This window comes from Sebastes umbrosus, chromosome 14 (genome assembly GCF_015220745.1).
Source record: "Sebastes umbrosus isolate fSebUmb1 chromosome 14, fSebUmb1.pri, whole genome shotgun sequence".
In the NCBI taxonomy this organism is placed as follows: Eukaryota; Metazoa; Chordata; class Actinopteri; order Perciformes; family Sebastidae; genus Sebastes; species Sebastes umbrosus.
The window spans coordinates 23,051,622-23,066,327 of NC_051282.1; the positions used below are offsets into that span (position 1 = coordinate 23,051,622).

General features: G+C 41.5%; 1 protein-coding gene across 10 annotated transcripts in view; it reads right to left on the reverse strand.

The window, feature by feature from the left end:
• LOC119501673 (speckle type BTB/POZ protein) overlaps positions 1-14,706 on the reverse strand; it is a 207,765-nt gene that overhangs the window by 123,597 nt on the left and 69,462 nt on the right. For 9 of the 10 annotated variants that reach the window (XR_005209876.1, XR_005209877.1, XR_005209875.1 and 6 more), the window contains 3 exons: positions 6,821-7,093; positions 5,244-5,365; positions 855-1,006 (listed from right to left, as the gene is read on the reverse strand). Coding sequence is in view for 5 of the 10 variants with exons in the window: in XM_037792213.1 (XP_037648141.1) it covers positions 855-1,006; positions 5,244-5,365; positions 6,821-6,898 (352 nt within the window). In the remaining 5 variants the exon portion in view is untranslated. Of the gene's footprint in view, positions 1-854; positions 1,007-5,243; positions 5,366-6,820; positions 7,094-7,857; positions 7,922-14,706 lie in introns of those variants that run through there. The other variant, XM_037792214.1, reaches the window with a different exon arrangement.

The window sequence follows — 14,706 nt, forward strand, 5'->3', positions numbered from 1 at the left end:
GAGGTCTAAGTGAGCAAATGAGGGACTGAAAGTACACAGGAGGAGGTGGGGGTGTCAAGTTCACATGGGGGAATGTTTCTCAGCAGGAAAAATGATTTCCCTTTCTACACAACCTGCACCGCAGGGGGTTGTACACAGTTTCACTGCATACGCCTACGATTTAAACACACTTCCGCCTCCCACCTCTCCTCTCCTCTCCTCTCCCTACCTCCCACCCGCCCCATCTTCCTTCCTCCACGCTTCCTGTACAGTATGCTGCAGGGCACTGGGAGAGAGGGAGGCAGCCAGAAAAGCCTGATAACCAGGAAGCGGACACATCTGGCCCTCACTAATTCAATTCCACACAAGTTTGCTTTTCCTCCCCATAACATAACCTAATTAAAAAAAAGCAGGAATTGGAGGCACATTCATTTCCAATTCATCAACGGGGAGAGAGGTGGACGAAGACTTCCAAAAAGGTTGGGTCTTTTTTAATTAAAATCAAAATTGCCCCACGCTACTTTGAATTATATATTTACTAGAAATGAAACCAACTGGCAGTGATTACACAAACCCATATGGCTATCAATACCTCACATTATTAGACACACTTGGAGTATTAGACACACTCCCCACCTCCTGCATTTACAAATTTCAGAACCCCGAAGACACAGGTGTGACAGGAGTTTTTAATTTCAACCTCTCAAACTTTAAGATATCCTCAGTTTTCTGCTGAATATAGACTTCTATGCAGGTTGGGCCGGAATAATTTTTCAGTTATTAACATCAACTTATTTCCAATAACAAGTTTGGAAAAAGTATAAAAGTGGGAGACAGTTAAGGAAAATGAAAATGAGGTTTTTGGTCACACTTACCCATGGCTTTGGTCTCTTCTCCCTTGGCGTTGAGGATAGAAAACTTAAACTTGGCGCGCACCTCACTCTTTGGGCAGCTGACTAACAGCAGGTAAAGTGACAGATAGTCTTTACTCTCCTCATCCAGACCTTTAGGGTTCACACGCAAACACCTGGAGGTAGGAAAACAAAGAAACATACTGATCAGAAAGATAAAGCCAAAAGGTAAAGTGATGCTTCCATTCCTGGAAGCATTTTTCTTAAAGGTACAGTGTGTAGAATTTGGCGGCATCTCACGGAGTGGTTGCAGATTGCAACCAACTAAGTACCCCTCCGCTCACTCCTCCCTTTCCAAGACTGCGGTAACTTGAGCCGCCGAGTGCAAAACCGTGGTAACGCCGTTCACAACTTTAGGAGCAATGGAAGTCAGACGGCGGCTAGCGGTACCACGGTTTGGCACTCTGTAGCTCACGTTACCGCAGTTACACAAGCGTGTTGGAGAACTACGGTGGCCCTCTCTAGAGTCAGTGTTTGATTTGTCCTCTCTGGGTTCCCTATATAGATATGAAGGGTTCATTCTAAGCTAATGAAAACACAACAATTCTTAGTTGCAGTTGATTACTAATGAAAACATAGTTATGAATATATATATTCCATTTCTGCTAATAGATCCCCCTAAATCCTACACACTGTTCCTTTAATGTTTGTATGCAATAATAACATTATTCTATCAGTAATGGCACTCTCGCTATTAAAATGTATTTCAGACGTATTCTGTAAAGACTGTTCAAATGATTCATCCTTGTCTTTACAGTCAGATCTATTGATTTCATCCACAACCCTTCACTTGTGCCAAAGTGATGGTTTGATGGTATTGATTCTGCAAGACACACTACTGTTTATAGCATGACACCATGTAAGATAATCATTATATCTGTTTAAGTGAAGTGGAAAATACAACTCTAATAATAGCCTTTTTTTTATTTTACAAAGCTGAAATCAAAGCCAAACTCTATTTACTACATAATGAAAGGTTTTCAGTTTCACTTTCAGGTTTATACTGAGATGAAACACGGTGGAGCCTGAGCCTTTTTAACACAAACACAGCAACATAAACATGTATGCCAATATTTTAATGCCAAACAGCAATAAACTAGCAAAAAGGCTCCGCTGCCAAAAGCATAACGTTTCACAGGAAAGGAAGGAAACACCTCCACCTCAATACTGGTGCTGTATCAATATCATACTGTTGTACTGTATAAGTATCAATATGGTATCGTAGCTGAAACTGTAACATTGATTACTTGACTCCCCTGTTCTTCTGACTGCAGCTTTCTAGGTAAACATTCTGAACTGAATGAAAGGAGACTTTTATAAATCTACTGTAGATCCACATTCTTTCAAAACAGAAATACGTCAGAACAATATATTTAACCCAGGGTGTTCAAAAGATTTGATGTGTTCAGTGCATTGATGCTACGGGTGAGTCACAGTCTTCTTATGTTTCACAAAAGAATCCCAATGCATCTGTAACATATGGACTGTTTGTTGCACAGGCTGTTAGAACAGTAACATGAAACACACTACCATGGCCATGTGAACTACTACTTGACATGTAAAACATCTGGATGCTGTGATTCTGCTAAACCATTTGGACGCATTTCACAACACAGAAACAAAATTTATGTTCTGGAGCTCTCTAGAATCAACACGGACGAGAAAAATCTATACATATATTTAGTAATGTAAGATTCATTTAGTAGTCAATTGCTATAACTCTAATACTATCAAAATACTATTGGAAGATAAAAGATAAATGGCAGTGACTGAGATTTTTTGCACTGGCAATATACTGCAGAATGTCTGTCCTACATTCTTGGCAAGTTCTTGATTTCATCATTATAAGTCTTTTCATTATTGTTATGGTTACAATTTTTGCTCTCTTGCGGTAATGCCTAAAGGTGTGGGGCTGACCTGCAGTGCACTCTGGATCTCATTTCTCTAACAAGCATCTATGAGAGCATCGGAGAAAAAAGCATTAATGCTTCTGACAGTGAGGTATGATGCAGAGGGCTGGAAAAGAACAGTCACAATTGTTCACTCAGATAAGATGAAAAGCAGGTAAATAGTGTTGGTTGGGCACTTACAGGAGGAAGTGGAGTAATGGCCTAATGGCCAAAAACAACTTAGGTTGATGTGGTAGTTGAAGAGAAAAGCCCGGGTTTTCTCTGAAATTGCACATCTCCATTTGTTTCTAATTTAAGCAGGTAACTTACCAGTCCCAGACACACTGTTGTGTGCTATTTTACCCGAGGCTACAATCAGTACTTTCAGGTTTCAGCCCCCTCGAAATGGCCATGTTTTTGTGTTAGATACAGAATGTGTTTTCCTGCTCCCTGGAAGCTCTTCTGTGAACATGAAACTGTGTCATTTTATTTCACTATTCAATATCAAAGTCTTGCAAGTGTATCTTGTATCTGTATATCTAGCCTACTGTATACCTAATAAAAACAGGGTAGCTGAGATTGTTGTCATATGCAGAAGTTCCCATGACTCCAGCCATCGTCTCAATCAGTCTATTGGAGTGTAAGAGCCCTATTTAAACGATCTATAGCGCATGGTCTATAGTGCATGGCACAAATGCATTTAGGGCATGTCCGACTCCACTTTTGCTAGTTAAACGGTGCATAATCTAGGCACAAAATAAGGTGCAAGGGACAAAGGGGTTGTATTTACTCTCTTAATCATAGGTGTGTTAAGTGTCATCTCCCATTCCCTTAAAGAACAGGTGTAGAAGAAAAATAGTGCCCCAGACTTTAGACCAGGTTTTTGTTGGTCAATGGCGCAATCGTCAAACACCTAATTTTATGACTAACAAGACAAGAACATTTGCTATTTACACAACGTGGGCGTGAAAATGACAACTGTGTCGGTCTGAAACTAGCAATGAAAGTTGCACTGCGCTGCACGCCGCTTTGCGTCTGCTGTAAGATAGGGCCATAAGTCTCAGTGGAATCAGGCTAAGAAAGGTAGTCCAGAAGTTCTTTGCCCCAGCCACATCATACAGCTCCTCCAGGGAGATCCTGGAGCTTTCTCAAACCAGGTGGGATAAGAAATCCCCCCAGCATGTTCTACCCACCAACTCCTTCCAGAGCGAACCAGTCTACACTGAAATCGTATCGCTCCTACTATGTTTAACAGCTGACCAAAGCCTTCTTTCCAGTGCACTGGAACAAGCTTTCCTGGGAGGTTTAGCAGTGGGACACCTCGATATTTGGAACAGACTCTCAGGTACGCTCTTTAAAAAAAAAAAGGGAACTACCCCCATACCGCCTTGCCACTGCAGATCTTTTAACTACCTCTGTGGCCTCTGCTCAAGATGAGTAAGGCTTCCCCAAAATGTTCTGACTCTCCCTCTTCTACAGAGGGCGTGACGTCAGCAATTCCTTCCATAATTCTGAATTCTTACACCAAATTTACACCAGAGAAGTGGCGAAGTGCAGCCTGCGGCGAGCTTCTGTGCAATGTCTATGAAAAGCTGCAACTAAAAGTTGGGAAAAGTTCAACTTTTAGTGCGGCCAGAGAGTACCCGCAGCCTATCAGTAAACAGATCCCGTGACTCCTGTGACATGTTGACCTATGTTAAAAGAATTTCTTCCTGCCTGAACACATGAACAAACCTCCCAGCCGCAGGAAAATGTAGTTATTTCATCAAGCCGTGCTGCGCTGCTGCCTGGTGGGAATTCAGCGTTAAAGGTGATGAATTCAAAATTCAGAGGATGTCTATTGCCTCCACACGGCTCTTGACATGGCGACGGATGAGCCGGTGGCTTACAGCTAACGGTGTTAACGGTGCTTACAGCACTAACAGTGCAAACAACGGCAACATTGTTGATAGAGCTAACAGTGTTTACCTGAGGGGGAACCCGGAGGGTGGGTCCAACGCTTCCGTGACAACTTATCAGCTGTAAGTGCCGTATGAGAGCAGTGCAGAGTGCTAACCATGAGCTGGCTAGTGGGGCACGCTCACATGCACTAATATGCATTAAAAGGCCGTCTAATTACAACACTGGCATTGATTAGAATTTTATCTTTCACTCTGAGCCTATAACAATGTGAGAAAGTGAAGATGCAGCCAGACTTAATTCAAGCATGAAAGGGTGCTACAAAAATTATTATTCCAAACACCTGTGTGAGTAAACATCAGCGGTAATACAGACTAGATGAAGGCACACTAGATGCCACTGAAGCAGGCAACTGGATGCATCAAACTCTTGAAAACAATGTTGTACCTCTCAAAGATGCAAAAAGTGGATAATGCTTGTGAGAGTTGTTGGAGAAAATATTGTCCAACAACTCTCTTCGAGCACTATCAATATCTGACAGCTACAACGACCAGCCTTCACTAACCATTTGAGTTTGTCGTTGGCGCCAGAGGAGAAAGTGGAGCTTTTGATGACTTCTCCCATCTCCTCGCGACAGAAGCTGAAGTTGTTGATGGTCCACATGTAGGAGAACTTCACCACTTTGATCTGTGCAGAAAAGACACAGGGAGAGCTGAAATCAGATCTCTTTATTTATATATTTATCTATTCTATATGGGTAAGTGGTGTTTGGTCATCCTGGACTTCAAAACCGCACATCAAAACTGCCTTTCATCTTAATAAACACTGACAACAAACGGAGGGAAAGAAGAAAGGACATTGTAAAAGCGGCAACAGAACAGAACAAAACAATTTTGCAAGAGGAGATGAAAAAACAGACATCATCAATGACATACTTTATGTGCCTTGGCTCTTAACAGGAAAGTGATGTCTGAACTAGCAAAGCCTGTACTGCAATGACTGAAACAAGCACGATTTCACAGTATAGGTGACCTTTAAACAAAGCTTGAAATGACACCAATTTTTGTGGAAAACAAATTAGGTTTGTAATATCGAGGAAAACACAGTTACTGGAAAAATCCAGACGTGATTTATTACATTCAACTGCTCATTGACCAGCCACATAAAATATAAAGTTTTACAGATTACCGATGTACTGTATATGTAAAGGGAACTTCAACTGTTTTGATAAAGAGGCCTACTTTCAGATATATCACCCACGTCCACAGAGCAAAAGTGGGCAAGAAAATGCTTAATTTTTACTAAAAAAAATCTGTAACTCGTTCACAGTTATCTCATTTTAACACGATAGAAAAGTTCTTGACAGAACACAATGACAATCAATGTGAGTTATGCTCTCTATGCATCAGTGTGCTCCTTTTAGAGGTGGGACCAAGTCATTGTTTTGCAAGTCACAAGTAAGTCTCAAGTCTTTGCACCCAAGTCCCAAGTCCTAAACTTTGAGTTTCATGTCCTAAACAAGTCATAACACATTCTTCACCAAATATAATGCCATTTTAACAACAGAGTAACTGGCACCAACTGGCGCTTAGCGACGTAACGTTAGTTCTTCATGGTTTTCTCCTGCAACTTGACTGGATACTGTTAGTTTGGTTCAAACAAAGTGGATCTGGGGAGTTAAGAATAAGATAATCAAATGCAAGTTATAATAATATTCACCAAATAAAGAGCCCTGAGTTCAACCAAAAAAACACTACTTCTCAGGGATTCAGCAATTAACAACAAAAGATAGAAATTCAGTTTTTCAGTATTTTCCCCAGGAGGAAATAAATCAATAAAGGATCTCTCAAAAAATAAATAAACTCAACATCTCCGACGCTGTTGAAGCGACCTCCTGTATCGGGCAGTTAATCACGTTCGTGCACACACTTTTTAAATAACATACTTTAGGTATCAAGTACTTTCAAGTCAAAAGGCTCAAGTCACAAGTGAAGTCACAAGTCCTTGGTGTTAAAGTCCAAGTCGAGTTGCAAGTCTTTTTTGATTTTCTCAAGTCAAATTTGTGCGAGTCTGTCGAGTCAACACCTCTGGCTCCTTTCTCATGCTGAGGAAAACATGTGCTCCCACACATTCCCTCCTCACCTGAGTATAACACCAGCTCTCCGCCACGGAACCGTTGGACATTTCAGCCAGGGGAGGGGGGCTTGGGGCTCTGGACATTTCCAGCCTTGATGCGGAGATGACCTGAATGGGGCCGGAGCACCAGCCAGCTGTGGGGTGAGGTGCTACGGGGTGCTCAGGGAAGGGAAGGGCCAATAATCAGTCAAGCTGGCCGCCTCTTAAACAACACCTGCCGTACAGAGAGCTGAATCCAGAACAACGGGACATCCAGACTCCAAAATAGCTACGGGCGCTCTGTAGGGACACAAAAACACAGTCATTAAAATAACTTTAAACTAGTGACTCACATTACTATGAAAAGCTGTGACCTTGTGTGAGTGCTAGTGTGCATGAGCATGTCAAAACAATTCCTAATTGAATGGTTAGTCTAATTGAGCGATATTTCCAAGTAAGCAGGACATAAGGGGGTCTGAATTCATTTGGTTTAAAGGAGGCTTCAACATTCAAAGCACAGCAGCGGCGCGAGCTCTGCTTCACTGGGGGAAGCCTTCCTTTATCTGTGCGTGGTTTCGTCTTTGTTTTGCTTTGAGAGGAGCAGAGCGCCGTGCCAGCCATCTGATTCCAGCCAGGCTGCACCCGTCCGCCGTGGCTCCAAGTGAAGTGCAAGACTTTCATCTCAAGCTGCCAGTCTGTACTCACACAAACACACCCACAAGGTCATACAGTACTTTCATAAGCCAACGCTGGCTAAGAAAGGTCAAAGTTGTTTTTTTTATAACAACCTGCATCCAGGATTTGTTTCATTCTGAAATGCTGCGAATGAGATTTACACTGAAATTGCCACATTACAATTGGCAAAGGGAAACTTCCTCATTATTTTTGTCTAATTTTAGGTCCTTTCCTACACTAGCAGTCTCAAGGGATTGAAAAAGTTGTTGAAAAAAGAAGAAAAAAAGGACAGTTTGGTTTCAAAGCTGCATTTCTCTGCTGCCTAAATCTCTCATTTCCGCTGGTTTCATGCTCTGCTCCTCTCAAGTTCCTCCCCGCATATTTCATACCTAAGTCGACACAAGGTCTCAGGATCTGGCTTTTCTCACTCAACCTACACTTCCCCCCCGATCTCCTGCCAAAGAAACCCTTCCACTCCACTGCTTAATTAGTGGCTGATTGAAAGAGAAGTTCAGGACCTGAGAAAACTTGGCAGAAACTGAGAGCGCAGAGAGGCAGAGCGAGAAATGAGAGAATGGGTGAAAAGTGAGACAGACCTCTGTCGTTGCGAGAGGATTGTAGACAGGAGAGGCGACCTCAACAGCTCCAGACCCAGACGCGACTTAATTAATGTTTAGAGATAACCCCTGTATCTGATCTTCCACAATCCAGCGCCCCCTTTTTCTTCTTTTGTGCTATTTGTATCTGATGAAAAACACTGGTGGCATTTTCGCTCAGTAAAACAATAAAATATTAATCACAAAAGTTGGGAGAACAAGGCTGCACTGATTTGCAATTTAAATTACCTGAGACTTCCTGGCAATTAATTATAGTCTTATATGAGTAAGTGAGGGCGTATACGCAGATTTCCGCACGTGTGTTTCCGTGTGTGTGTGTGTGTGTCATCATTTGCGCTTTGTTTCACAGCCTATCTGAAACACAATTTACCGAGTGCTTTTCTTGTATCCTGTCCCTTAAAGAGCAACATGAATGCCAAGTAATCACAGGGAATCAATTTAAGAAAACATGACAACACTGGCAGCACCGCTAACAGCCTCACAGCTTTCTAAATAGACCCAGATGACACTTAACCAGAATAAAGCTAAGGATGATTTTTTTTTTTTTTTTCATTCTTTTCATGACAAACATCAAGAGCAGGGAGACAGGAGGAGAGCAGCAATAACAACTCCGAGAGATGGAGATGTGTGCTAATCACAGGACTCCCTCAGAAGAAATGTCCTCAGACAGTTCATTTGTCATGGGAATCAGATGATGACAGCGTGAATGGGAAGAATGACTAATAGGTGATAATGCACACGGCATAGAGAAAATAAATATTGTCACATTACAGTGTATGGCAGGCAGAGATTTACAAAGACTGTGTTTCCCACCAAAGGCAATTAAAAGACAAAGTGAGGCAGTAATGGAGGTGCTTTGCTTCAGATAAGGAAGTGTTTGTTGCTGCTACTTTGGCTCCATCAGCACCTCGTAGGTTGGATAAAAAAAAAAAAGAGGAAATAAGAATGCTTAGAGAGAGCGATGCAGAAAGAGAGCAAACTAGTTCAGATTCTGCACAGTACACATCTTAATCTCTTCTCTGGGAAATACAGCAAACTAAAAAAAACAGACAGTTTATCATATTTATGCATACAAAGGTGCTGCAGTGAATACGACACAGTGAAGTCTATAATGTCAAGTTCTTGCTGGGGTTCAACGCTACAATTTCTGAGGGCTGTTATTGTATTGACACTATAGCACTATAGTTAATCTCTATGAACAGATTCTGCATTCACATGTAGTCCGATTAGCACTGACCAATCACATTCAAGCAGGCTTTGGTTGAACGCACTTAAACAGTCCGTCTGGAGAGCAAAAGAGGTGGAACGCATTGGCCAAAATGCAATCTCAGAACCCATCAACTATCATCTGACGATTATTCAGCTTCTTACTGATTTAAAAATATTATAATTTTTGCTTGTTAAGTGATTTAAATTGTTGCAGATTAATTTTCTGGTGACTGATTAGTTAATCGACTAATCCTCGCAGCACTAATATGATGCATGCGTATCTTAAAGTATCAAAACATTTTGTCACTTTATCACACCAGCCAAAACTCATCAATTGCTGAAAAGCATTCTCCTGTCATTTTTATGGTAACTAATTATCATTCTTAAAAAAATATATAAAACACTGGATTTAAAAAACAGTTACTTTGACAACATGATGAAGCTTCATAGAGCCGAGAGTCTCACTACCAGCTGTTTTTGGCTGAACTGGGACTTTGAAAGCCCACAGAGATGGCACCAAAAAAATGAAGAAAGAAACTAATTTGTAAGATTGTGAGTGTTTGTGTGTTCTGTATGTACAATGCAGCAAGTGTGTGAGTAAGTATGAGAGAGAGGGAGAAGGAGTATGGGGCCGCCTGAATCCCACATCCTCGTCCCATGCCTGTTTTCAGAGAGGGGAGCCAGATGAGGAGAGTGAGACCTGGAGCCCATTTATATTCATTACAGGGAGACAGTCTGCTCTCCCTCTGCCAGTCCAGCCTCCATCTCTCTGTCACACACCTCAACACGCCAGGGAGGAGAGTCTGACAAACCAACAGACAGATAGATTCAACTTCCTCTGTATAAACAAGAGCTAAGCGAGGTGATGCCGCATCTGCCTCCTCAATCAGAACCGGAGGCCGCCAGCTGCCCAGATACTGACCAGCCACGCTACATACAGTAACCACATCACAAGCTCATGTTACACCCTGAGTCGACACATGATGCTCAGCTCATGGTGTGTAAAAAAGCTTGTGCTGTGATATTAACTCCATCTGTAAATTTTACATGGTGATAGCATATATTTTCTGCACATATGTTACCTCCATCTGCAAATCTGATAATGTGAACAGCTTACAATGCATATTTACACTCCAGAACACATTTCTGTTCATTTGTTTTTCCATCTGTGCTCGTGACAATCTGAATAGCTGTTGATGCACACGTCGTCTGCACAGCCAAACCAAACCTGCAAGTCTGTCTGTGAACACAATGCATATTTAACTGGTTTATTTTTAATACGTTCAGCTGTCGACCTGCCATATTAATTCTATCTTTGGTACTTCCCTTTTACAAAAAGAAAATACCAGCACTCATCTTAATACTTAGATTTAAAGTTACTATGAGGAACTTTTAACTAGTTATGAAACAGTCTCAATTTAATACTGATGTCTCTATATGACCTATATAAATAAACGAGACCATCAGCGAGAGGATTGGCTTTTTCTATATAGGTGCTACCGGGTCGGATTCCGTGCAAAATCAGACGAAATCATTCAAGTTCACCAGAAACTCCTTCAGCTCAGACTCCAGCGGGGCCTCCGGCAACAACCAGCCCACTGCGGACAGACCCAGATCTGGCTTCGTTGCAAACTTTTAACTATTAGATGTTAACATGCTGACGTTTGGCATTTGATATTTAGCACGCATTATTTTAAGTATGTATTTGTAATTATCTATTTTATCACAAGTTATAAATTCTCGAATAACAACATATAAAATATTTTTTTTAGCATTTTATAAAATATATATCTATTACTTTTTTGCATGTCAATTTCTCTATTTTTTCTGTATATTTTTTATTTCTTTATTCATTGACACTTTTGAAGTGCCTGTCTGTAATAGGCCGAATGCTTGGCCCACGGAAGTTCTGCTTGCAGCGTTGTCGAGAACCCTAGTATGGCTGCTTGTACCCACAAAGTGTGAAGTTGAATGGATGAACAGATCTCGAGATATGCGAAGAGCAGTCATACATACACAGACAAACAGACAAAGATTCTTCCTTTAAGAAAGATAGAACTTTATTAATCCCGAAGGAAATTCTTGTGCCAGAGATTGCTCAAAATTACAACAAGTTCAAGTGTATAAAATACAAGTGTATAAAATAAAAAGTACTATTTCTAGCACCAGTGCCTAAAGGAATAATAACTAAGTAAGATACATTTAGATGATGCTGCTACAGCACCACCTATTTGCCAAATGGCACCAAATTTGTCATGGTTACTCAGACATCATATCTACAATTGTCCACCAAATGTGGTCACAATAGCACAAAACATTAAGGAGATATGACATTTCTGGTAATATAAGCCCTGCCTAAGCCACAGCATTTGAGCTAGCTTTGAGGGCCAGCTATAGAAAAACTGTATGGAACATCAAAAATCCAAAACGCTAACTTTTTCCAGCTTGGTCCAGAGATGTTCTGTACCAGATTTGGTGATGATTGCTCAAAGTTTGTAGGACATAGTAGCAAAAAATCAGATTTGGACAAAATTCAAAATGGTGGAAAATCTGGAAGCAAATGGGCGTGGCTTGTATAAACAGATTCGTCTGGACCACAGAATCCAGGGAAACATTTTTTTGTTTCTGACAGTTACGGTCCAAAAGTTACAGGCCAAAGTTCATTGTTATAGCACCACCATATGGCCAAATTGCACCACATTCGACACTGCACTCCCTTGGGTCCTGAGCAATACACTCGCCAAGTGTGAAGTTGATCGGATGAGCGGTTCTTGAGATATGCAGATAACACACAGAGGGACAGACAGACAGAGATTCCTTGCTTTATAGTCGGACTGTTTCCTGCTATTGAACAAGTTTGACAGCAACTTCTTCCATAATATAAGTAATATAATGAATAAGGAGGACAATTCTTTATTACTTGGGCGTAAAACTGAGAGACTAATTTGTTTCAACAAATATAAATTCACTGTAAAGAGTCCTCCCTTCTATGCAAATGCAGGCGCTGTTTTGCCCTGAAATGTTCTATTAAACTGGATTTTGTTTATACATATATGAATTCAAAAGGCACATGAGATAACTTTACAGTACCTTTTCCCTGTTTAGAAGCAGACACACTATAGCTGCTGGCAGTGGTGGAAGAACTACTCAGATCTTAAGAAACTTAGGTGAAAGTAGCAACACCACAGTGTAGAAATACATTACTGCATTCAAATTTGTACTTAAGTAAAAGTACAAAAGTGTTGCCATCAAATATACTTACAGAACCAAAAGTAAAAGTACTCACTATGCAGAATGGCCCATTTCAGAAATGTTGCAGCTGGTAAAGGTGGAGCTAATTTTAACTACTTTGTATATTCCATCTGCTGGGTAGCCTGTGAATTTCCCCCTGGGGATCCATTTAGTTTTATCTTAACCTATAATTATACATCATCATTTAATTGTTGATTGTATCTTGCATTTTTCAAGAGGACCTGTTATGCTCATTTTCAGGTGCATACTTGTATTTTGGATTTCTACTAGAACATGTTTACATTCTTTAATGTTCAAAAAACGCTTCATTTTTCTCATACAGGCTGTGATGCAGCACCTCTTTTCACCCTCTGTCTGAAACGCTCTGGTTGAGCTCCTGCCCTGACAGCCTAGTCTGCTCTGATTGGTCAGCTGACCCACTCTGTTGTGATTGGTCAACCAAACCACTCTTCGGACTCCGCTCCAGCTCCGCACCAACTACTGTAGCTTTGTTTGAGGGTGTGCCAAACTAGCCCCTAGGCAGGTATTATGCAAATGTGTTACATGGTGACATCACCATGTTACGGAAGAAAAGGCAGGACTTCAAGCAAGGCATTTCAGGCAGTTAAGGAGCAGTGTTTCTGTGGCTAGGCGTAACTCGCTTTGGCGTGGACTTTGAGTTTTGTAACTTTACAGACCTTTTACATGCACAAAAAAACTAAATAACACACTAAAGGAAAGGGGAAAAGCCCAAAAGCATAATAGGTCCTCTTTAATCTGAATCTACAAAGTTATCAGATACAAATGTAGTGGAGTAGAAGTATAAAGTAGCAGAAAATGGAAATACTTCAAGATTGTATTTAAGTACAGTGCTTGAGTAAATGTACTTAGTTACCTTCCACCACTGGCTGCTGGTAATGATGATAATAAGCCCTTTATATGCAGTTGTATCAATGGATTTGAATGAAATAGTTCAGTTCCCTTCAGTATAGCCATATGGCCAGGACTTCAGGCGATCAGGCCTGCTGTGAAATAGGAGGTGAAGAGTGACAGAATTGAAAAAATGGAAAGCCTTCTGGAATTCATTACAGCTATTGTTGAGACTCTCAAAAAGAGAATATAAATCTATTATGAAAAAGAAACAACAGGAACACACACTACACTCTCAATGCCAGCACACACAAGCACTTCTAAACACGCTCACAAACAACGTGCCGCCATCTAAATTCCCTTTAACTTGCAAAATGAAAGGGAAACATCAAATACAGAGAACTTCCCACTAGCCTCTCCCCCAGGGACCCGCTTCCTGCTGCGAGGAGAAGAAAACGGGTGGCACGGTGCAGAGACACCACCACCAGGTGGACAGGGGGTGGAGCTGTGTGATTTGGCTGCTGCAGAAAAGGAAAGGGGAGCACAGCGGGGATCTTGGAGTGTTTAGAGGGTCACCTTGTGGGACAATAGGCAGCGAGTGAAACAGAGAGGTACAGAGATGGGCTGCAGAGTTTAGAGGGAAAGACTACAAAGACTGAAAACGTGCCAAATAGCTCAGGCTGAGTGACAGAATGTTGCAGCTTTGAGCGTATGTGTGACGCATTTCTGAACGTGAATCAAACACCCAAATGCTAACTCACTATTCCACAGCTTAGAGCTTTTTTTAACAACCCCCCCGCCATCACTCCCCTCTTTGCTCCAGCTCTGGTGAGAAATCTGACAGAGGGTTAATGAAGCCTGTTCATTATCAGGTCAGATAGCATTAAAAGTGGACGGGAGCTCCGAAGGAAGCTTACAGCGAGCATGTGCAGACGCATCCGGGGGATCAGCAAGACTGATCAAGTGAAGTAGCTGACTCTCATTTCTAAAAATCATACACAGCTGGCTGGAGGCGAGCTTCCTGTCAAATAAGCACACACACAGGGATCATATGACGGAAGTGATTCCAACTCTCCGTTATGAGAGATTCAGGGGTTTTGGCAGCAGACATGAGAGAGGAAAGTAGCTCCATGGTGTCTCTGACACTAATGCGGTGGCAATTTTAGACTCTTTTTAGAGGTGCTCAAGCACACCTAAATTTCATCTTAGCACCCCTAAAAAATAATTATCAATCCCTCTGAGACCAGCCCCACAGGATCGCTGGCAATCATTACTGTCTTTAAGAGGCTGTAGCGGGCTCAGTCTCAAGAT